General features: G+C 37.5%; 1 protein-coding gene across 3 annotated transcripts in view; it reads right to left on the bottom strand.

Annotated features, from left to right (window-relative positions):
- MSH3 (mutS homolog 3) overlaps positions 1-25,498 on the bottom strand; it is a 119,208-nt gene that overhangs the window by 41,490 nt on the left and 52,220 nt on the right. For all 3 annotated transcript variants that reach the window (XM_066987708.1, XM_048054345.2, XM_048054343.2), the window contains 5 exons: positions 18,589-18,721; positions 9,501-9,688; positions 5,845-6,013; positions 2,426-2,490; positions 938-1,054 (listed from right to left, as the gene is read on the bottom strand). In XM_066987708.1, the coding sequence (XP_066843809.1) occupies positions 938-1,054; positions 2,426-2,490; positions 5,845-6,013; positions 9,501-9,688; positions 18,589-18,721 (672 nt within the window). The remainder of the gene's footprint in view (positions 1-937; positions 1,055-2,425; positions 2,491-5,844; positions 6,014-9,500; positions 9,689-18,588; positions 18,722-25,498) is intronic.

The raw sequence follows: 25,498 nt of genomic DNA, 5'->3' as shown, positions 1-25,498 counted from the left end.
CGACTACAGGCAAGACTACTGACATATGACATGTGCATAATTAGAAGACAACTGGCATATTAATGTTTACTTGCAGAAATTCAGTGTGATGGTAGATCAGAGAAGGTAAAAAATCCCTGTCGTGTTGAGACAGCTTCAAAGGGAACTTGCTAGGTTTCAGTATCAGGGAAAAAAAGCACAACTGAAAGTCAGCCAGTAATCACTGCATGACAGGAGGAACAATTTCAGTGGTCTGTAACTCATACAAGTGAAAAAATATTCAATAACCCAACACCTGAAAAATCAAAGGTATTTATAAATTTGAGAAATCATTTTCAAACTGCCATTTTGAAGATCCTTTGACTAAACAGTCAAGTAAGTTTGTTTGAAACTCTGATCTGAGACAAACAATGGCAGTTGTGAGGGATAATACTCTAGTTACCTTCTAACAGACTCACAGTTAGTTGCAGGGTTATCATACATAGCATACAATTGTGTAGAATTACATATACTGCGTATTAATTAATGTCAAAGGAGAATTTGCTTAGCTTATACAATAAAATCTTCTTATTTGTATTGTACATCATGAATAAATACATAATAAAAATACTAGATTCAGTTTCACTCATTCACAGAGAGTTGCACTTTCAGGTTCTTAGTGCTATCATACTAGTTTTCAAATTTTGAGAGTCACTTAACATTATTAAATATACATTTTCATCAGAATTTCAAAATCTGGAGATATCACATCTGCTCTCAGGTCTGTATGTAAATGTCTTGCCTTAAAATACTTTAACTTCAAGAACAGTATTTTGACCATATCTTCATATTCGTTGTGGGCAATACAACTATCAACTCTTTCTTTTTTTTAAGAGGTAAACATCTTTTTCTGTTCCTGTAGCAAAAATAAAATAAAATAAAATAAAATACAATGATGAGTCCTATTTTGTAGACTTACTCTAGAAAATTTAGCCATTCAGCACCACAGACAAGGATTAGCTGCTCCCGAAGCTGATTCAGATGTCTGTAATTTTCTATAATGAAAGGAGAGTGGAAACGGCTGACAGCTTTTGTGCTGGAAGACAGAAAAAAGCCAAACTGGAAATCAAGGTTACTAAGCAATCAGTTATACCATCTATACGCAAAATTGGACAAGTTTTCTTATTCTCTGTAAGCCTTGAAAATGTATGTTAAAAAAAAAAAAAGTTATTTTATGGTGGTACTAAGCTCTATTGATTCCAGTGATCTATACTGTGAATAAAGTGACCAGTTGCTGCAGCACTACCCATTCGAAAAACCTTTAAAATGTTTTTCACGCTATAGCCCGTATCACAGAAGTATATGTATTTCACAAAATTCTGTTCAGCGATATGCTGCACAATTAGATAAATTTTCTGTGACTGTTTGCATATACAAAAAATTACAATAAAAAAAATCACCTTAAAAAGGAAAACTATGATCAGTCTGAAATAAATGTAGTAACTACAGGCTGTCATGCACATATACTAGTTTTCATCTGGGGCACTTGCTATTTACTTATGTATTTTTATTAAAGGACTCTGACATTCCTAGACTTCTTTTTATTTTTGTTCTTGTTGTTTAATTGCCTTTTTTTTTTTAATTTTTATTGCTCTTCATTTTCTTATTTCTGGCTAATCTGTTTATTTCTAATACTTCTTGCATAAGTCAATAACAACACTTTAGAGTTCACCTTTATTACGCCTATTTCTGGTGATAGATGTCTGGTGTACATACATTATAACACCAAGGTGTTTGACCTGCTTCAATAATAAAACAAATGTCTGAGGAGGAAAAAAGGGCCTATTACATAGCTCAGTCCACCTCTCTTTAACCTACTATCAAAAATCATGATTACTTCACGTAACACTAAGTACAAGCCAAGTAATACTTGTGTGTATAAGTAAAATGACATTTTAAATACAATGAGTTTACTGAGATGCACAAACAGATCTTTGCACAGACACCTTTACCTATCTGAATAAAATAATAAACACTTATCATTCTGAAGGGCTTGTACCTAAAAACTACAGGCTTGTACCTAAAAACTACAGGCACGTACCTAAAAACTACAGGCACAACTGAACAAAGACAGTCGTTTTGACACCAGTAAATATCCTTGACAAATCAAAAAAGTAAAGTATTGCACTAAGGATCTAGTGCAATGTTAAAAAGAAAAGAAAAGAAAAGAAAACAAAACAACAACAAAAATAAGAACTCCAGTTCTTCAGTTTGGTTTTGTGTGCTTTTAAATCAAACCTATTATGGCAAAAATTAACATAACAATTTGGTTTTGTTGGCTTTCAGTTTAAAAATAAAAACCACATGGAGCAACAAGAATGTGTGTGGAATTAACTGTAACACCAAGATACTGTATTTTATTTCTCATGTTTTAGAACAGAACAAACTTGAAAGACATTTTACATACCTACTAACCATAACCCAGCTTGATGGCACACATGATATATGGGAATTCTTGACTTCTATCAAAAACTAAAATAAACAGAAATGTAATATTAGATATCACAGGTAGTTATGAAGACTACAGAGTAATATTCTTCATATAACAAGAAATTTGCCTGCATTGGAGGAAAGCCATATTCAACCTGAAGAGGCTGAGCAGACCAGGAGGAACTAACTTTCTTTTTCCCCAGAAGCGAAGGTCATGACATGAACGTTTTCTAGCAGTGACTCCATTCCTGAGGTGTTCCTGTGCCCTGCCATGCTGCGGCCCCTTCTCTGCTCTTCCACTCCTCCAACCACTAACATGCTCTGCTTGCCTATCAGGCCAAAAGCAGACCAAATCTACTACGCGAGTTTTGCTTACCTGATCCTGACCTAGCCGTGCACCAATTCAGCACACAATTTATTTACACAGATCCTACATTATATAATATATAATTATATATATATTTTATATATTATATATATATATATATAATATATATAATAACCTCTACTGAGGCTATTGCTTATCAGAGAGACGTGTCTTCCTGACTAAGGACCAACGACATACTGAGACACGTTTACCTGTAACAGTTCATAAACAAGAACTCAAAATCTCAAATATTAGCACTGTATCTACAGCACATTATTTCAAATTTAGATATGCTTGAGGTCAGAAAGAGAATGAATAGGGGAAAACAGCAGTAAGAGGCTGAGAGCACTGAAAATTACATGATGTGTTTATTACAGTATTTTATATGATTCACATTGCTTATCTTTATAACCTTCCCTGAGGTCCTAGATGTCAACGAATTGAGGCTTTCTCAAATAAAAGAATTCACCTGCAAAATGATTTTCTAGCAGAGATAGAATTAACCCAGAATCTGATCACCTTTACAGCAAATCATCAGACTCTCATCTCACAAAGCTTTTCCACTGCAGTTAGTGTGATTTAGATAAAACCTTCCTTACCACATCAAAACAGTCAGCAATCACCTTCAAGTACAAACAAGAATAATCCTAAAACGAGCACAAGATTCTACAAAGGACAAAATACACTAGTTCTTAATTTACCTAAGATACCCTTAAAATATTTGGTATGCTCGAAACCCTTAAATTGCATAATGCACTTGAGATAATAGGACTGAAAATAGGTAGAAGTAGAGATCTGCAAAGATTTGAAAACAAGCCAACTATTGCTACTGCTAGCGTTGCTGCTGATGTGCTGGTATTACATTTTTTCTAAAGTTCATCTGAAAACAACTTAATATGCTATGTTTACAAAAGGAAGACAGAAAATAATACCACATTTGTGTCTATGCTGGATGCCTGAACTCAAAACAGCCTAAATAAACATAAACAGTTCAATCGCCTGGTTTGTTTGTGTGGCTAGTGAGAAATAAGCAAAGAGATTGTGACCTCCTTCAAAGCAACAAAAGCATTAGCTTTCTCACTGTCTAATTCTTAGCTCTATTAGATAAATAATTGCAGTATTAAATAAACTGGGTCCAAAGCACTGCTTACCCCATGCAGGAAGCAAATAATTGCCAAATGTAACAATTTCGCTCTAAATCCTGCCTGAAACAAACAGCAATGCTGTTGTTATCTGGACAGCTTTCTGTCCTGTTTAGTATCTATAACAAATTACAGTAGAGGTCTGGAAACAAAAGATGAAATAGATACGTGTGTGACCTCGCATTTTGGAAAAGATACGTGTCATCTGGAGCTTCACCAGAACTGTAACACGAACTTCACAACACATCTAAGTCAACAAACTGTGGGCTGACTCTGAAAACCTTTTGCAATCACAGATTTGGGGGCACACATTGAACAGAAAATAGTTTGACTTTGTTTTTCTCCATGAAGCCCTGTTCCCTAAAAAGATGTTCAGAGTGGGGAGATGCACAGAAGTTCCTTGAAGCTTCACTCTCTTCCAGAGAACCCTACTTCTGCCCGTGATAGTTGCTACGAAGTGTTTGCATACTACTGCATCTATCAGCATGCTACAAGAATCTAAGAATTTAACAGACAGATGTGAGGAAGACAGACCTCATCTCAAAGAGACTCTTGTTATACCTGTGCTCTGCTCCTTCCACTCAATTACCTTTCCATTACTTGCATTCTTTTAGCGTCTTTCCTTACCTCGTTGACCATCTTCTACAACCGTTTTTCTACTGCCTCTTTTGATGTCACTGAAACAACTGTACCAGATGAAATTAGCTAACAGCTACTCACGATCTCTTCTGCTCCTCTCAAGCATAAACCAAGATAGATCTGGTCTACCAAGATTGGTCTACAACTGTTTATGAGCTGTCTGATCCTACAAAGGCCCCCTCCCTTAAAATGTGCATGCTGACTTGTGGTTTCTGAAATTCTTCTGTCCAGTTCATGTCTGACTACTCCCTCAGGCTCTCCCCAGCCTTTAATCAATTCTTCTCTTCTTCCTTCCTCCACACAGCTGTCTTCATCCACCCCTCAAATCATCCTATATGAGAGAAACACTTCAAATCCTGGCTCTTCCCTTCCTCACACAATACTCTCTTGGACTCCAGCATCCATGAAGACAGCCTACCCAACTCGCTAGCCACGTGTTTTTTCTTCTCAATGTCACCATCAAAAGCTATATTCACCTGATGTCTTTATCAAATGCTGCTTGTTCCTCACTAATTAATATCTTTTACCCTCAACTGGCAAACTATTTCCTCACTGCTTCTCAGTATTATTTTCCCAGTTTTCCATGGATTTTTCCTTTGACTTGCTCATGTTAATTCCCAAATGATAATGCTGAATGGTGCTACCTCACTGCTCCTTTCAATTCCCCCACAAATCTGTGGGAACCTGTTCTCTCTCTTTCTTTGGACTCATCTTCTCATCTCACTGAAGCATGGCCTGTCCATACCTGCAGAGCATCTAGCACACACACAACAGTTCAGACCACAAGCACTTTTTCTAAGAATTAAAATCAGTAAAGTAACATTCGTCATTCTTTAATACCGTTCCTCTTCGCTCATATGTTTCAAATTAGAGTCTTAATAAGTACTTACAAAATCATTCTACCATTCTCCAAATTAACACTGTATTTCCTGGTTCTCTGAGAATATTTCAGCACTTAATAGTCACATAGTTAACCTCAGAAGTATGCAAGTGTTTTTACATATACAGAAAAGCATTACTGAAGCAAATCCAACTGCACTAATGTATTTTTATCCTTTAAATCACGAAAGTAAATTGAGTTAACAAAGCGACTGTCAGAAAACTGTTCTTCAAAGCTGTACAAGAGAATATAATCAAATGACCTCATCAAGCATCATATTAAACGAAGAGTTCTAGTTAAGCCCCAGTTTCAAACTACTTTCTACACAAACACAAGGATACAGTCATACATAATAGATACCATATTACCTCTTGCCCAGAAACTGTAACGTACTCTGCAGAAGGATTCCTAATTTGTTTACGAATTTCCAGAAGATGTAATTGGATTTTAGACAGCACCTCCAGGATCTCTTCCTTTTTCTTATTGATGAGGGGGAAGTCTGTAAGGTCCTTGAACAGTTGGGTTTTATCCCCAGTCCTATCCGTAAGAAATATAAGATAAAATAACAGTAAACCCAAAGATATATTCCCTATTTACTAGCTACATCTGTATTTTTATTCATAATTCTCATTTGTTTTAACACTAGATTTATTTCCTTGTAAATACAACTTTTCTGTTATTTGGTCATGGTACAAAACATTTACCAAAAGCTGTCATACACACTGCATAAACAGAAAGGCACTTTGCACACAAGCCATCAAAGGCTACACCAAGAACCCCACCAAAAAATGTATTCAAAATTCCTTTATACTCATGTGGGTTACACTCATTCTTCTATACCAAATGCTACTGAGTCTTTTTTTTTGGTCTCTTCTTAATGTGAAGTCTGCAGCTTTCTGCTTATTCTTCCTTGGTCCAGAATGGCAAGAAAAGAAAGCACAATGAAGATTGTTCCTTTCTGCCTCCATCTACAATTCTGGAATACAATTGCTGCCCCACCCTGCAGCATCCTGCATGCAGACAAAACCTTTATCAATATTGAATGGGAAGCTCTGGATAATTTATGTACAACACGTGAATGGAGATTTTTCATGGATTTAGATTTTGGCCAAATATGGGCAGATATCCATGAAGCTTGCAAGGAAAAATTCCTCCCACAAGGCCTTCCTCAAAGCAGAATGTCATCAGGAGCTTCTCAGAGGAGCCTCCTTTTGTTCTCATGAAAAGATTAACCAGAGTATTTTAAATACACGCAAAACAATGCTCTTTTATAGTGTCATTGTCAAAAATGACAGAATTGTTTTGGCTGCACTATCTTAGCTCAAGATTGAAACCTGAAACAGAAAATGCCATTCAAGTGTTTAAAATTGGGAAGCTGAACAAGCTATTAAAAATAAGGTTGTCATCAAAAATAAAAATAATAATAAAAAAAAAGTAGCAGGCAAGCAACAAAAAGTAGTTAAATCAGTGCCGAGTTAATTGGAATATGTATTCGTATTTTAGTGCAAATCTAAAACTCTAACAGTTAATTGCTTAAGTTTCCTGAAATCTAATATCTGGAGAGTAAGTAATTAGCAAACAAAATAATAAAATCTGGAAGTGATAAAAAGAAGTCTTGTGTTCTGCCTACTCTGATACCCTTTTCCCTGAGAATGAATCTGCAACTGGACCCAGTGACCAGACAGGTAACATAAAACCTGTGTTTTGATTTTGCATTACAAGAACATAGTTACTATATAAGTGACAGTAAAGACGCCATTTTGAAATACAATACTGATTTTTAGAAACAATTTTGTGCTAATTAGACCTGTTTCCATGGGAATGTGAGGGAAAAAGATCGCTAGTAGCCAGCAGCTGATGAAGACTGTCACTGTAATGCCTACCAAAAATTTAAAGTTGACAGTTTAAATATATATATATGTATAAATACATTAAATATATATATATTTAAACTGACAACTTTATAACATATACATGTGTGTGTATCACAAAGCTCCATCAAAAAGCCCTTGAAACAGGAACATAATTTTGAAAAGCACTACAGGACTGCACCCATACCACATAATAGAATTAACACAGGATGCACGTGTAAGTCTGTGTGCACATATAATTATATCAATAGTCACCATGATTATTGTGAAAGAATGGTTTTTGAGCACAAATAATATTGTCACACTAGTTTGAGATACATTTAGGCCAAAGAGCAAGTTATTTTAGTCTTTATCTTGAATACATGCAAATAATATATATGCATTCCGCAGACCAGTAATATCTTCCTTTTACACTAGTGTATCTTATTCTTTTATACTATTCTAGCCATCGTCAACACACTGACAGAAAAAAAACCACATATTTTAAACCTACCTACAGTAAATCCGGTATAATTAAGATAAAGTCTGTTTTGTCATAATCTGTCACAACTATAATTGGATACCATGCATCAGTAGAAATCTTATAATCCCACCTGTCCAATGGACATGGCAAATATTTCAACCCTTCTCAACTTCTAAATTTATACTCTTTGCATCTATCTCTATTTCAGAAGCAAATTACAAAAGTGCTGGGCTTCGATTCTGATTTTTTTCAAATCTCAGCTGGAGAAAAATAAAAAAGATTTTATAAATAAAATGGATGTTTATTTTTAGTCTGTTGGGGAAAAAGAACATCAAGACTATGCTGCCTCAATATAACTAAACATTAAAACTATATACTGCATATTTCATCAAAGAATCACTAGGTATATCAATTAAATCTCATAGTAATTCACACAAGAAAATGTTCATACAAAGTTGAATGAAAATTTCTTATAGCAGGGAAGTCTAGGACGATCTGAACATAAAGCTGGGCAGTATTCATGATGGGTTCAGAACATCCTTTGAACAAACACATTGCGTAAACAAAAACTATACTGAAAGGAGACAAGAAACCTGCAAAGTCAAATGCTCAGGAAGGTTGGCTGTGCAAGCCAGATTGCCTTTGTGCCTAGCACCATGAGAGAATGCTTTTCATATGACTTTATGCTGTTTTGTTCTGAAAAGCACTAAGATTTACTGGCTCCAAGATATTCTTCCTAAAACCTGTCCCAGACAGGTTTTTACACATCCCTGACTTACTGAAGCCATGTTTTTGCTTCCATATTCCACATAAGCCTAAAGCCTTAAGCCTCTTGCCTTCTTCCTCCTGTGGTTAAAACCAGGGTCTAAGGCATTAGAACAATTGAGGCAGCAGTTCCTCAGAAAAAGTACACAACAAATTATTTACAGACCCTCTCCCTTTTATTGTATATTCATCTCAATTTCTTTGTCTATCATTGCTTTTTCTTGGACCAAGGAAGGACAGAATTAAGACAAAAGGGCAGACAGCCTCCATACTTTCAGCTCTCCTTTCCAAGACTACAGAAAGGCAATTACAGGGAAAAGCCTGAACACACCTGGAGCCTGAGGTAGTAGCTCATTTAGTCATTCTCCAGAGAGAGTGCATGAACAGGGCAGTGACCCCATAAATGCTATGGGGGATACAAATCCCACAGGCTACGTGGAGTCTTCAGAGTTATTAAACTCCATATTTTCTGTTATTGGTGAGTATGTAAAGAGATTTAAAAAACAGAGGGGGGGGGGCTCAAAGCTAGTAAAAGGCATATTCCTGGCAGCAGAACAGCCACTCTGTTAAATGTCAAGTCTCTCTTCAAAAGAAATAGCTTCTCTATTAAATAAATAAATAAATAAATAAATAAGTTGTTAAACAAATTAACATGAGCAAAACATATTTTGCTCTAAATTCATTCCCCAAAACAGCTGAAAAGTTTTCCAAAAATTATTCAGCCGGAGGCAGACACCCACGGGGCAAAATACTTGCTCGCCTAGTTCAGAACCTCTGCTTTAACTATAAGCAACCTGTGCATGCATAAATGTAAAAGCTAAAATATAAAACTGAGGTGTATTAAAACAAGATGCATACTTCACATAACTGAATACATTCAGAAATCCTATGAGGCACAGAAGATTCACTTGTTTTCTCTACTTACTTGGCTGCTTCTTCATTAAGAACCTTTAAATAATGTTTTACTGGGGAGAGAAGTTCTGGGATTTCCAACAGTGCATTTTGTAATAGAGGCGTTTTCACATGAGAATTTATGACTGGAACAAGAGCTTGAATTTCCAAGTCCAGACGAGACAAGGTGCTGACTATCAAGAAGAACTCTTGGGTTGAACACTGCAAAGGGAAGCAACATCTGTATCATTACTATGTATTATTATGTATTACTTGCATTAAATCCTACTGTTTTCTGGCTTTTTTAAAAAATCATACAAAATACAGTTAAGGCATATGCGCAGTAATGCAATTGCATAATCTTACCACATTCACAAAGTTAATAAAACATGCTAATTGTTTTAACCATTGTCTTCAGGAATCAGTCAAGAGCTAATCTCCATTACTGTGATTGCTGGATGGAGATGTATAACACGTACGTGGTACACAAAGAGCAGAAAAATAGACTGATAATGCGTGGACAGTAAATAAGCATGCTGAGTGATTTCATGAATACCACAGTATGTCCATACAGGCCTGTGCCTCTACATCTGAATCCCTAAGCTGTAGTTTTGGCAAGAGAGGGTTTGGAAAGGCAAGGCTAGGCACAGGGAGAATTTTGGCACAGCAGCACAGACAAGAAAAGAAAAAGGACACCAGAAACCACTGTTTAAAGTGCTTGTAGCTAGTGCCAGATTCAGCGTCTGTCTGGTTGTTGCCAGGTCTATGTGACGAGTTGGACCTATCACAGAGATCCTAGTGACTCCATGGGATGGGGCCCCACTTGCACATTTTTGGGTAAGGAATTGAGAATAAGGAGAAAACACTAGCCCAGTCTTCTTTCATCCTCTCCTCACTACAGAGGTATGAAAGAGATTTTTCTATCATTTCCTTCAGGCAGTTGGCCAGGGTATCATCAAAAGGAAATCTCTCAGAGTGCAGCCAATAACACACAGTGCTTTCAGAGCTTGCTCCATGATACCCACAGAGCACAAAAAACAAGCATCAGATTCTTTAACGCAACTTCTCACCGAAATCAGTGACTTGTCACAGAGAAACAACTTGAACTCTTCTCTCTCTTTCTCTCTTAAAACTACTAATATTACTTCTGACGCAGCTCAAATATTTTGCTGTTAGATTCTTAATGCTCCTCTGTGTCAGCACCGTTTGTTACTTTTGGCTCAGCTTCAGCTGTCAGGGACAGGATTTTGCTTGCAGTTAACAACTCCGCCAAAACAATTCACCTCCTGCTACATTCCCCCTTCTCAGTTCTCCCATTCAAGACAACACTCAGTCACCTAAATGCCCCACCAATAGATCAGGTAACGCTGATTCTCTTTGAAATGTTTTGTTTTTTTTTTTACCAAAGTAAGTTTGCATTTGTGCTACACCATATTTGCCTGTCAGATGGAAACACAGGCCTCTGAGACACAAAACCCCTTCACATCCTGGTTACTTCACGGGGACTCCAGGGCATTTCCATTTCAGAAGATTTGAAAAAAAAATGTCCATAAACAACTATGCTTATATTTTCTTTCCTTTTACTGAAGTGTAGAAACATTTCTGATTCGGTCTGAACTTTTCCCACTGGTCAGCTGACAACACTAAAAGAAAACACTTTACCTTCCTCACCCGCCCTGAGGAGGCAAGGGAGGGCACAGGATATGCTGAATGCAAAAGTGCTTTTATTATAATATTCTTGGTACACCACAAACGTTGCTTTCTTCTTTACAGACATTCTTTCTCTTCTCACCGGGCAGTAGTCTAGAGTTTCATTCCTGGTTGGTATTTTTTGGTGATTAGCACACCACTTATCAAAGAACAAGTAGGCTTCAATGAACTATTTCATAAAGTATCTACTTTTTTATTTTGTCATTTCTTCTCCTTAAAGTCCTCCCCAGAGATAAATTTTTGTTTCTTGTTCCTTCCCACATCCTTATACGAGAACTAAAGTAATTCTCTCATCTATTACACTGTAGTTATTTGTCCAGAACTACTTCTGTAACCCACACATGGAAGCAAGCATTAACAAAAATGCTTGTCTGGAAAGGAACAGTCTCTCTCCGTCCCCACAGATGCAAACCCCCAAAATAAGCTTGCTCTATAATGTTTATTAGCCATTTAAAACATGAAGAATGTCTAAACACAACCTTCTGAAAAATCATAAAATGTAATTATAAAACAACCTTAACTCTCTTCTCATGAAATAAGTATCACACCTGCAACCAGAGATGGAAGAGTGACCCCCATGTGGTATGAACACAAAATAAAGAGCCTTAGATCTGCAGCCTTGGCAATCTGCAGTGGATGCTGAAAATTTAAGTCTCTGACCAAAATAAAGTTAGAAAGAAAGTAATTCCTAGGTTAATGGCAGTGTTCAGAGATGTTTGTGCTATCATAGAGATTATTAAATAAAAATCAGCAAAAAATCATTTCTGGACATTTAAGAAGTACTCCATCACAGGAGTAAGCAATGCGACTGAAGTTATCGTAACGCCAGTCAGTATCTGTTAGATACTCTTAGATACTCTCTGGCTGAACTGAAGTCGGGATGTTCAGCTACAGAGCTACCTCATCACATCAAACAGGCAAGGTTGGCAGACACTTGACAACTGCAATACGCAATTTAACCATGACACTTCATAAGGCCAGAGAGGATATATTCTGAATCTTTTTGGAAAACTTAAGTTCATATTTGTTTCATATCCATGAGAGTGTGAGGTAGAAGAGACCTACTAAGTGATTTCCCTGCAACTGCTCAATTTTTCTGCAAGATTTTTTTTTTGTCTACTCTTGGGACATCAACATTTCAAGAAGCCATGTGGTGCCACTCCTTTCATAAACTAATCCACAAAATCTCATCATGTAAAGTTTTTATCTGATAGCCTAAGTTTCTCTTCCATTAAATTAATCCAAATATCTCTAGTTTTACTCTTTCGTATTACACTCCACAACCAGTTATTACACAACTCCACTCTCTCTTTGCTGTTAACACCTTTCAAATATCTCTAAACCTTCTGTTCTCCTTTAATCATCAATTTAACCAAACTATAATCTTTTAATCTTCCTTCATAAACAAACCATTATTCAGCTTCATGAAAACTTACTTTTTCCCCTGTGCTTGTTGCAATTTATCAACATCTTTCTGATAATCTGGAACTTGCTGAATCTATCTTATAAAAACTATGACAACAAAATAAAACAAAGTAATAAAACAGTAAATCTGTCCATGGCATTTGAAGTGAAAGCACAAAGGAAAGGTCTCAAAGACTAAACAAAAGATAAACCCAGGCTTGGACTCAAAGTCAAAGTAAAATACAGTACGACTGACTGCATCATCATCATCAACCTTCATATATATAAAGGATAAAATTCTGTAAGACTCTCCTTGACTACAAAGTGTACTCTTCAAGGATACAAAGGCTGCTGCCCTGTCACACTAAATTTATAGTAGATTCTTGACAGACACCACTAGGTGATTCATAGGAGAACAATGTCCAGAAAAAAAAAGAAAGAAAAAAAAAAGAATGGCCAAATATGGGCAGTAGGAAATAGATAAACTGGGTGGGTTTGTTTGTTTTCTCAATATTGTTCCTTAAAAAAAAAAAAAAAAAAATTTAAAAAGTAATCAAACTGGGACTTAGCAATTTAACTAGCACACTATCTCTAAGATAGTAAGAAAAGGAAAAGATTTAAAGAATGTACAAGAACACCTGTCTGAGGTGTTCCAGTAAGAGTCATGAGGCTGGCGAAGGTGAGGTTTCAACAAGAAGAGAAAGCTGGATTTCAAGGTACTCTCACCTACAGAGGAAGCAGGGAGAGAAGAAAACAAAACAAAACAAACAAAAACAATAAAAAATAAAACAAGAACCCAACCACCACTATATATATATATATATACACACATATAAAGATAAAACAAGGGTCTTCTACAAAAAGCACCATAAACAACCCTGACAGCTATCATGAGATTTCTCAAAGGGTGCTTAATAAACATGCTGAAGTTACTTGCAGGAACTCCGCTAAACTACACAACTTAATTGTTGTCTAATGGGTTAAAATGTGTTTTATTTTAGTACAAGCTACAGTCTGCCGTATCTTTGGAACATGGGAAATTCAGCATGCTTTACTGCAAAAAAACACTTTGCTGAACACAACATTCCCAAGAAAGAAGGTGAACATAACCCTTTTGCGCTTATTCATAGTATTATTTTTTCCCCAGCTTGATTTCAGTAACACTGCAGGACTTCGCATCTAAAATTTAATGGTTCCAACGCAGAACAAAGCAAGTAGGTAACTTGGAACAGACGCATAAAAATAACTCTGAAAAGCTGAGCTCCATTAAAGAGGGAGTAGTTCAATTTAAAACCTAAGTAACCTTACAAAAGAAATATGCAACTGTGTTATAAATTAGAAGCTTTTAAAACGTAGCAAAATGTTTTACATAAAGCAGGATTAATAGTCTTGCATTCCCTAAAGATTCTCACATGCCTATTCAGTGATATTTTTGAAGTCTAATTTTGAAATGCCCTCCACGATAGCTACAGCTTCTCTGGCACTAGTAAAATAACCTCAGAGTTGACAGTGATGTCAAACAATAGTTTCAACCAGCAGTTTCTCAAATTGTACTGAAAACGGTGTGGAGGCCACCAAAGAGAACGCATAGAAGATACACAGCAGTACGTTAGGTCCTCACACCCTTTCAACAACAACACTAAATGCAATTTAGCCTTACTTGCTTTGGTAAAATTGTTTCCAACAGATCTGAAAGGGAGCCACAAAGACCTACAGCTGACAGCCATTGACCACTCCAAGTTAAAAGTATTTCCAATTAAATAAACAGGAACTGAAAAACACAGCAACCATTTTTCACTCATTTCAAGCTGTAATAACTACCTTTAAGTTTTTAGTAGAGTGAGTGTACTATTTTTGGCGTACTAAGGTTACTATGTCCCCCTTTTAGGAGACTGTTTATATTAATCGGCTTAACATGGAACAATTTGCTCAAGTCATCACTTAGTGCTGAAAATCTAAAAATATCAGTGATGCAATTTCTTTAGAAAACTGCATCTCATTTTAAGTTATGAGGTGCACACTCCTATGGTAGAAGAAAATGTAAGAAGAAATTAAGACACGTGTAAGCTAAAGTCAATAACATGCTATAGGTGAATTTATTCTCAAAATTTTACACATACAATAACTAATTTAATGGACATATATAACAGGTGGTGATTTATTAAGAGAAAAAAAAATCCCAAGATATAGAACAGTTTTCTCTAAATCATCAGGATACTAGGATCTTCTGAAAATCACCCATTCTTTAATGAAACATCAAACGTGGCTTCCAGGGAGGGGCACATTTTCAACATCATTCTGGTAGATGAGCTTATGTGAAAGATTTTATAAACTTAGCACTGAGCTGAGCAGCACCCTTGTCCTCTGAGGAGCCTGAGCATGACATTGAAGAAGCTAACTATTCACTGGAAAGCTGAACGGCAAATCTCACAAGGAGGCTGGAGGCAGCCAAGCAGCAAACAGCCCTCTTGTAACAACTGCCTACTTTATTTTGCACAGGTTAGCAGCCTGATAAATGGGCAGCAAAGTTCAAACACTGATTCAGAATTAAACAGTTTTGTTTGTGTGTTTTTGTTTGTTTTTCTTAACTGCAGCAACTTGTAAGGAACTCAAAAACAAGGACAGCCTATGGCTGAGGTTAGAAGCAGAACTTACTGAAATGACATTTTATTACACACCCTGGCAAGGTTTGATTGACTTCACTTCTCATGCAAGACTTCAATGAAACTGCTTCACTTTAATGTGTTCTATAAATTCTGTGTCCATTTGTTATCATGACTCCTGGCCACTTCAGTGACTGAGCTTCAGTCAAAAAGTAGTGTTTATAGAGCCAAGGGTACAAATAAGATAAACACTTACAGATCAAGTCTGTATAAATATTTATCTTCTGAAACACAGACCCACTGCATGAAACCAGCAGGCAACGTTGGAACGGCCCTGTGAGACATGCTTCTTAAAGTACTGATGGCATTTTTGTTCTGTACTGGTTTTTAAACTTAGTCCAGCATAGAGCTCTGACAACTTCCTCGCCATTCTGTACAATCCAAAGCAAAGGTAAGAAGCCATCACTTTAACTGAGAGGAAAACAAACTGCAAGATCCTGCCATTCCTACCTCCCACTGTCCTGAGATGCAGGTAACATAAAGAAATGCATGTGACCTAATTTTTTACTTTTATTTTTATTTATTTTGTTGAAATTACATAGTGGCTTTCTCCAGGAGCTACAGGGTAAGCTGAACTTGTTAAGGGAAACAGGAACATTAAGCCAATATGTCTTCCAGAAAGATCTAACTCTGCATCAGCTCTGGGCGCAACTCAGACAAAGCTCTTGACAATTCCGTTTCTCATTTGCCTTTTGAAGTCAATTACTGAATGCTACCAAGAGGTCTTTCACAGAGTTCATCTCCAGCTGTCCTTTTCTTGCCAGAGACGGGTAAAGCCATTTTGTGGTTAATAGTATTTCTGTCTGGGAAGATGTCAGGTGCTGGAGCTGCAGGAAATAAGAACTACTAGTTCTTGTATTAATTCCACTCTCCATAGCAACTGTAACATTGCTCTTGTCTCATTCCCATAATTATCGTCCCCACAAATCCTTTCTAGGCTGGGGCAAACTTGGAGCTGGTAATACCACCTCCAAGGCAATACCTAATTTCCCCTTCTCCTCCCCTTTTGTACAAGAACGTTGTTTTAGGTCTGGGCTGCTCATACCTGGAGTTAGACCAGCAATGTTTTCTGGTGGTTTGGGATAATGGGAGTTTGTGGAAGGTCAGATTAGTAATTGCAAATCTGAATTACGCTGCCAGATAAGAATCATCAATGGACCTATTCAAAAAATTAACAGTCATACCAGGAAAATATACAATGATGACACAATACTTATTTACCAGAAGAGCTCCTATAGGGATGTTTTGCCTTGCAAAGTTGGTTCCATAACACAGCACTGTTTTGCCTTATTGTTTTTTCTGTCTCCTCCAGAGGTTACTGGTGCAAAGTACACCACACAACAGAAGTTCTGCAGTGGCTGATCTAAATGAAAGATGTTTAGAACAACTGAGACAAGTCAGCCCCCCCTGTACACTTCAGAGGCGTCCCTTTGTGAAACATACCTTCTTAAAAACTAACATCACCGAAGCCCAAAGAGCCTGAAAGATGAAAGACTTGTCAGATTTGCCTTTTTTTTTTCTCCAGCAGTTTTTCCGGCAGAGCTGGAATTCCTTTAGTTAAGACATCAGTGTGCTCTGCTGAGAGTTTTGTATCCCTTAATAGGAATGAAAATGCAGAGGGGCCTCATGTTGAGCATGTGGGAGCTGGACATCTGGAGTTAACAGAATTGGAAACACTCCTAGTGGGAACTGAAATTGCAGCACTCACTCAATATTCTGAACAAAAAAATCAAGAAAACCAGGTACTTAGTGTTCCTGAATATACATGTACTTTGCAGAGACCTTGTTTCAGGCTCATATTCAGTCTGTCTGGACTTCAGAATCTGTTTTCAAGAGTCTGTTCTTGATTCTTTATTCAAAACAGACCCTGTCTTTCAGGGACACTGTCATTTCAAAGTCCTACAGATCTCCAGGAATTATTCAGTGCTTAGGGCACTCTCCATCATGTTTTGCATTGGGTAACAAACTAGATTTTTACCAGGGAAAGCTAATTCAAAGACAAATGGCAAATCACATGCTCGGAACAAGAATACCCATTCTTCCTTCCCCCCTACTTACCCTTCCTAAGAATTCTGCTGGAGCACTTCTCTGCTCCTGCAACTTCCTTCCAACATCTGATTCATGAAACAGCCCACTGTGGCTGTTGATAAGACAGCCGGCAGTTTATGTCACATGAAAATCGAGGAACTCTGACTGGTTCCACCTAAACACTGACTTTAAAGCTGAGAAGGGTAATCAGCCCTACAACAGGGAAGGATGACAACTGGAGAAACAGATACAGACCAGCATACACACACACACAAAAGAAAGAACAAGATAGCAGTGGAGGAATGCCAGAATGTTGTGAAATACAGATGTATTCCTACAAACCTTACTAGACATCACTCAACCTGAAATGAGTTGAACCATTAAAAAGTGAACTAACTCCTGGAGAGTTATTTTGAAAAAAAAAAAAAACCACAATTGTATCATGTGGACACTGCACATTTTAGGGGATGACAAAGTTAGTGCACTATCCCTCTTTCCATATGCTGCATTATGGCTAGACCGCTATCCATTCATTGAAAGACACAAGTCTGTCCACGTGCCTAACACAGTGACACCTTAGGGCCTTGAAAAGAACTGAATTTCAGATTTTCAGAGAGATGAAGCCTTTGTGCTGTACCATCCACAGAAATTACAACTTTGCTCTCCTTCTACCCACCTATTCCTTTATCTAAAACAAACTGTCAAAACCTCTCAATATAACAGTGAAATAAAAGAACATGAAGTACTGCACAGGTGCTATTAGCACATTAATCTGCTTCAGCTAAGAACTGCCTGTGTCTCATTACAGGTAATTCTTATTAAAATGTGCAAGTGAGATCCAAATTACAGGATTTATAAACAAATTAACATTCATCTGAAAACAGCTAACTACAGTCAAGTGGTTTCACTTGCAAGTGTGATTTTAGATAAGCATACAGACTGTAATGCATTGTTTTAGAGGGAAAAAAATCAATGGCAGAAGGACCTACAGCATCATCTCATCTCAATAAATCCAGTGACTAATGCATTAACACGATAGACGTTTTTCCTGATAGCATTAGCAATACAGTGTATCTGTTCTCTAACCCTATTAAGACATTTCTTCTTCAAACAATGTACCACTGGTAACGTACAAAATAACAGAAGAGTCTACCATAAGGCAAAAATCATCATTATAAACTTGTATCCCTTTATTATGTCAGCTTCAGTCTTGCTAACAAGGAATATTTTTAAATACACATGCAAAAACTATGGAAGTATATTAAGACAGAAACACACCATTTAAAAAACAGTAAATTATGATAATTATGGGTATACCTTCTTGTGGAAAACACTGCAGAGGCCTCTCTCTATATCTGGCAGCTTACAAAGAAGATTCTGAATCTGGCCAAACACGCTGGATTCTGACAGGAGAATTTCAGACACAGCATCAAGCCGGGCATTTATTTCACTGTAAGACAACAATCATAAGATCAATGAATAAAACTTTTGTTTCTCTGAGGGAAAGGTATATGGCTAGTCAACTTTTTGCTGTTTTTCTTTCTTTTTTTGAATTTTGGCTAAGGTCACATTCTCATGATAAGTAGAAGAATTTAGAAATGCAGAAAATCTTGGGCTTTCATTCAAGATGCAAACAACCTCCTGAATGTGTTACATCATTCACCCCTCTCTGTGCTCAAAACAGCCCAATATACACCATGCCCACACCTACATATTCATTTAAAGGTACATAAAATGAGCAACACTCAATCGTGAATACCCTAAATTTGCTGACAAGTACCTGTGTGAGAGCTGGGGAAGGGAAGTAGGACTTTGCTTTTAAAGTATATGTAGCATAGCTTATTTCAACAGGGTATACTAAATACATATATATTTGATTTAACTATTTTGGCCCTCTACTTTTGATCCAGAGCAACAATTGATAACTACATGAATCTCACTGCGATTTCAGCTTGTTTTGTTTTTTTTCAAAGATTGTAGCATTAATCTCCATATGTCAAGATTGAAGTCAAACAATGGGTAAACATCTTATTTGAACAATAATTACATAGCTATTTGTGCCTTTCTTATAATCATATTCTTACTGCCACTGTCAGCAAAGAACTTTAAAATGGACAACATACTGTCAGGGTTCACCTCAATCCACACTGCTGCTAATGACACAGTTAACAGCTATTTCCAATAAATCCATGAGCTGGCCATAGACTGCCGAGCTAAGATAAACTCATTTTTTACCTCTTTTTTTTTGGAACCAAATTGCCTCAATGCTTTTTCTAGGACAAGACTGAGATCAGTGGTACATGGATGTGATCAAAACATGCAGATTAGGAGTCTATCTTTGGGAACTAGTCAACAAAAGCACCATCAGTGCATGCAGCCGAAAGGAAATTTCGCTAAAGCAAGAAGTAGCTATCTTGCTGTACGACAGCAGCGAAAGATATGTGTCAAGGATGAATAGCACGATTCCTCTGAATGTAGCTTTTTACACGTTCAGGCTTTATCTCTGTGGCAACTGTGTGCACTACAAAATAAAGTTAACTAGGTGAAAGCTGTGCTAAAATTTGCTGAGCTTTCATGACAAAAAAAAAAAAAAATTGTTCCAAATGGTATGTTTTCTGTTTTCCCAGAGTCCCTCACCCGTGTGCTACTGCGCACACTATGTGTGCACCAGCAAGCTGGAAGGCACTGGTAGGCAAACGGGAAGTTTCTGACAAGAACCTCTGAATCTAAAATACGACGTTCCAGGAAGCCTGAAAAATTATCAAGACGCTTATGCATTTATTTTAAAAAAACAGGTATTTTCATCCAGAATGACAACTACACGTTATCACAACACTTTCCTCCTAAAGCAAGAAAGTTCATAAATCACCACATTTACCATCCTGCTGCTGCCACCTGTGTCCATCCATCCTTGTAGGTTAAGAAGAAAGCACTCATTTGATACAGCCATCTCATGTACTAGCCGAGTGCATGCGGGGCAGATACAGCCCAGCCACATGTCTTCTCACAGATGATTAGAGGTTAGCCGGCATAGGGAAACTAAAAGTAAGCATGTAATCAAAATGTGAAAGCCTGGGGAAGACTGCCTGTCTTGCTTGTGATGCATAATGTTCACAGCTTTTGCCACTACAGCCACTAGCAAATACCACCTGTGAGGAATCCAACAAAATCAGGCAGCTCTGCAGGTTGCAGACATCACAACAGACGAGCATCCAGAGGCCTCTGGCCCTGAAGGCCACTATATCTAAGAGGCCTTGAAATTTTATTGCACGTGAAAAAGGGAAAACGACACGACTGGATGTGCGCTCAGATACGCATAAACGTAGTAGCACCTAAGTGCCAGGATTTTCCAGTGACATACTGGTTTATACTAAAAACAGTAACACCATTCCCCCATCCACCACAAACGACATATATTCGCTCCCAGAGCGGCTCTGCCACACAACGCCAGGATTTGCAATGGCAGCCAGGCAACCTGCAGACAGCAGCAGCAGCATGCAGCTACCATCAGTGAAACCGCCAGAAACTGCTTGAAAAAGGGGCTGTTTTCAGTATACTGCATACCTGAGTTTTAAATCTCATCCCTGAGAGCCATGGTCACATACCTACTGCAGGCCGGCAGCGTTACTAAAAATTATGCAACCAAATAACCTAAGAGCAGGCTTCTGGCCTCCACAAAATGTATTCAAGGCAGCGGATTTAAGCTTTGTGCATTAATTAGCGAAGCTCTCTGAAACGACAGCTGGATAATGCAAACGAAATTGGGATGTGTTAGTATCAGTGTCAAAGTAATAAAGCACTCTGCGTGCACAGCTTTGAAGGTAGCTAAAGCTTACACTGAAACTCTAAAAGGTCAGAACCATCAGCCATGATTACACCTTCACGGAGAATGATTAAAACTCTCTATACTTGAGACCTTGTAATTCTCTGTGCATGGGAGTGCTGGACTGCTAAATTATAAACACATGCATCCTAAAGAAGAAAATCATCTGTATTTTTATTATAAAAAGACTATGTAAGCATCAGAATTATATTCCAGAACACTGCCAACTTAATTCAAACAGCATGGTTATATCTATTTGTCCATTTGAAAACATGTAGTAATATGTAAAATAGATGCAGATATTCAAAAAACTCCTCCCTTCAAAGCTTAATCTGCCCTTTAATCATCCACACATATGGCTATGTTACTGTAGCTCCAGTAATCTAAAACTAAGCGTCCATACAGTTTTTCTGCCTTAATCCTACAAATCAGAAAGGGTCAGGAGAATGGCATCCAGTATCAAATGACCCATTTTTTCCACCTGTAAATGAAACATACAGGGATTCCTATTTTGAAAGCCAGAACGTACTGTGAAAAATTATGCAAAACTGCATGTATATGAGGATGGAAGGACAAGGAAATGATAAAAATAGCCAGATGATGAATTTCAAAAGTATGCTTTGACACATTAAAAATATTTATAATTTAAACTAATAAACACTTTTTAGATCACCAATATACTATGCTGATAAGTTATTAAACTACCTCAAAAGAAAATGATACTTCACTCACAATTATTCAGCATATCTGATTTACAGTTTAGGATTTCTACTGTTTGTGATTTGGAAAAAAAAAATCTACCACTAGAAAATCAGAATCTAACATTGAAAGAAACTCAATAACTTATGCTAAGAAAGTGTCTCATATTTTATAAATTGGCCACAACTCCATTCTCTTTTTAGGTCCACTATTATCATATTCTTTCCCATCTCTATAAACCATGTCAGCAATCTGAATAATATCCAATTTTCCATGCAATCTTCTGCAAAATAATGCAACATAAGTCAGCTGACTAAAAGCAATACTGACTTCTGCCGTGCTCTCCATCTAAGAATAGCAACATTAATACAATACTAAACTAAAATCACTTTGCAATGTATGCATACAAAATTGAACTACAGAATTTTTGATTCTAGTTATTTAGAAGAACTACTTAAATTAAACCATGTGATACTGTCCTCTTTTATTCTGCTGCCATATACGTGAACAAGAAAGAAAATTTGCAAATAGAAAAATATTTGAATCCTGCACTAAAAATTATCTTGCCATAACAGAAGGCTGCAGATACAAATGCAGTGCACCGAACCAACACCTAAACATCTTAACAATTGAAACCAGCAACCCTAACAGATCTGCTTAGATATCTCCCATAGAGTGAAGCAAACCTAACATTTTTAGATGTGATAATTGATCAGTACATTTAAAGCATACTGAAACTGATTATGTAACCACTACATAAGAGCCCTAAAAAAAAAATCAGTCATATAAGGTTTTATTTTTTTTATACAAGGTAAATAATTACAACTAAGAATTTATCAGAAAACATTTAACTTAAAAATGCTGTTAATATGGGTTCATTCATCATGGCAAGGTTATAGCTCACCTACAGTGAATGCATAAAATTGAAATTAATTTTATTAAATTTGTTCAAAGACCACAACAATATGCAAGACTACTGGTGACAGGAATTCAACACCTGGAAAATAAAAACGCAGGGCATGCAACATCAAATGTAGTTTTCAATGAACTGTGCCTAGATCATAGCCCTAGCAGCCTCCTCCCTAGCTACAGGGCTTTGAACACAGAAAATGCATTCCTTAAACACTGGGAAAATCCAAGATACACGTGGATGCCATGGGTGCCAGAGGAAGGTCCCACACTGCACACTGCCGGGAAGCTCTGGGGAGGTAACATTACCCAGCCACCCAGTTCTTCTCCTCTCCTCCTGGCCCCTGATGCTGGCTACTTTCAAGCACAGGACAACACGAAGGCTGTATAGACTTCTGCTGTTTTATATTTTATCTCTCTTTGCCTTTTTCTTGACGTTCCTACAGAACATAGTCTGCAAATGAAGACTTTATACGAGTCTCACACAACAAGAAATTACAAGTATCGAAAAAAAGCCATGGCAGTATTACCACTTAGCAATGAGAAATCTGTGTATGTCTTTTAAACAGAACAAAATGAAACAAGAAACAGTCTATCTGGCTTTTTGCTTCAACAGTTTTCTTTGAAATTCATGTGACTTCATAGGCTAAATCTTCAACTGTTAAACTACTGTGACCACTGTAATTTTATACATTAGCAGCGATTAAAAATACAAATAAGTATAATAATAATTACTACAGTGAAATTTACATGAAACCTAAAAAATTAACATCCTTCTGGATCTGTTCACTTGTTTTTCCAATATACAGGAGAAACAGTAATTTACTCTCAAACTCAATGTCTCCTTCCCCTTCACAGTGGTCCAACATTCCCCTAAATAAACACACTGCCACAAGAAGACAATATTCCTGAGTAGATCTCAAATACTTAACAGCAATACACAAGCACTATAAACTTTGTCTTCACATCTGTTAAAAGAATGTAAAAAATATGCAAATGGTAATCAAACACTTTTGTTTATGTTCACACACAATATATTTCAGCTATTTGTGCCAAAAAAGAAAACCGTTTGCTACTTTAGCCTACATGAATGAATGCCTGATTACTACACTTATAAACAGTTAGAGGCAGCTTTCAACGGTACCAAAACATGGCTAGCAAAATGAATGAATGCATGTGATGATGCTGCAATCTTTTTCTTTATAACAATTTTGAGATTTCAGGCATATGTTGTAACCTGCATTTGTGCATTTTATATTGGCACTGATGCTATGAAGTCTTTATGCTCAGGAGGAAAATTTAGCCCACAAAATTGTGCTGTAGGATGGACAGACTTCGTTCCTAAATCTCTGCTACAAAAGAAGATTCTCATCCAGGTCTGGATGATGATGGTGACAAATGGTGATCAGTCTAAATCTGAATTGGATGGGTATCTTTAAAAACCTTTAGGTAGTTTGTTTTACAACCCAGCTGTCTTAGATATGGGAACAAGGACACAGTCAAACTTGAAAGACTTTCCATTCAGACTGCACTTTATGTACAGATGTATAAACACAATAGGACTCGATACATTCAAAGCAAGAGGAATCAGAATGGTGTGTTTTTATATTAGGAAAGACATGTCATCGCCAACATCCCTATAAAGGGACCGCTTTTTTCCCTGTTCTATTGCACATCTCCTCCAAATAAAAGGCATCGTGCATTAGGAATAGCAATTTCTACCCTTCCTCCTCTGTAGAGGGACATAAGGAACCATCTGCAGTTCCTAATTTGCTAAAGCTACAGTCATTCTACGCTCTTGCAGGCAAAGCACATTTAGACTAATAGAAATTATTCGTACTATCCTTTAAGGCTTTGATTCAGCCTCAAAAGCATCATCTCATCCAGAACTGGAAGAAACAGGGTATTACAAAGGCTACTGGAATCACAGGAAAAACAAAAATCCTGTTTGTGAGGGGTAATTAAAAATATGGTTCATGTAGCCCTGAAAAGCAAAGCTTAAAATGTTTTTGGCAGCTCTCTAAATATACACACTTATCCTCTCTCCTTGAGGTTTAAACATCAGCTTTAACTAGAAAAGCATCGAATGAGTATAAAATCAATTACATACAAACACAGGCAAGAAAAACTACACAGACAGTTAAAGGACTTATAAGTGTTATAATCAGTTCTGGCAATCAATGCGTCGTGGAGACACGCATGTGAAACAGGTGAAATACACAGACAGGTCGGGGTGAGGGGGGCCCGAAAGGCGCACTCGCCCCAGGGAGGGAGGCAGTAAGTGTAGCATTAGTTGACACCCCCTGGAGCAGGCAAAAAGAGGCTCCGTTGCCAGGTACGTGGTCAGGATCACTTCTGAACTCCCTCATTCCGCACTTCCAGACTCGCACTGTCAGCCTGGAGGCATCGGGAGAGGTGTCTGTGTCCCCAGCCCCCTCCCAGTCCCACAGAAATGGGCACCGTGCCCCGTGCCGTGCAGGCCCGCTGCTGTCCAACGAGGCCTCTGTCACGGCAAAGGCCCAAAGCTTGGTGAAGCCATTGGTCACTGCCCTCCTCCTGTGACTATGTCTCTTGAAGTGGCTTTTAATTTTTTGCTCTAAGTTTACTCTGGTACGGTGAGAGTATTCGGTGACTTGCAGTACACCAGAAGCAACACACGTACCCCCAAAGCGTGCATCTGAAGTCAGATGATGTGATCTGATCTGCATCTGATGCATAGGCAGGGGGTTTCAGCACAGGCTGACAAGGACAAAGCTTGTTGGCCCCAAAGCCCAGAGCACGCTTTCCACGCTGAAA

The sequence above is a fragment of the Anser cygnoides genome, chromosome Z (genome assembly GCF_040182565.1).
Source record: "Anser cygnoides isolate HZ-2024a breed goose chromosome Z, Taihu_goose_T2T_genome, whole genome shotgun sequence".
Lineage (NCBI taxonomy): Eukaryota > Metazoa > Chordata > Aves > Anseriformes > Anatidae > Anser > Anser cygnoides.
Note: the sequence above shows the minus strand (reverse complement) of the source record. Positions and strands in the feature narration are given on the sequence as shown.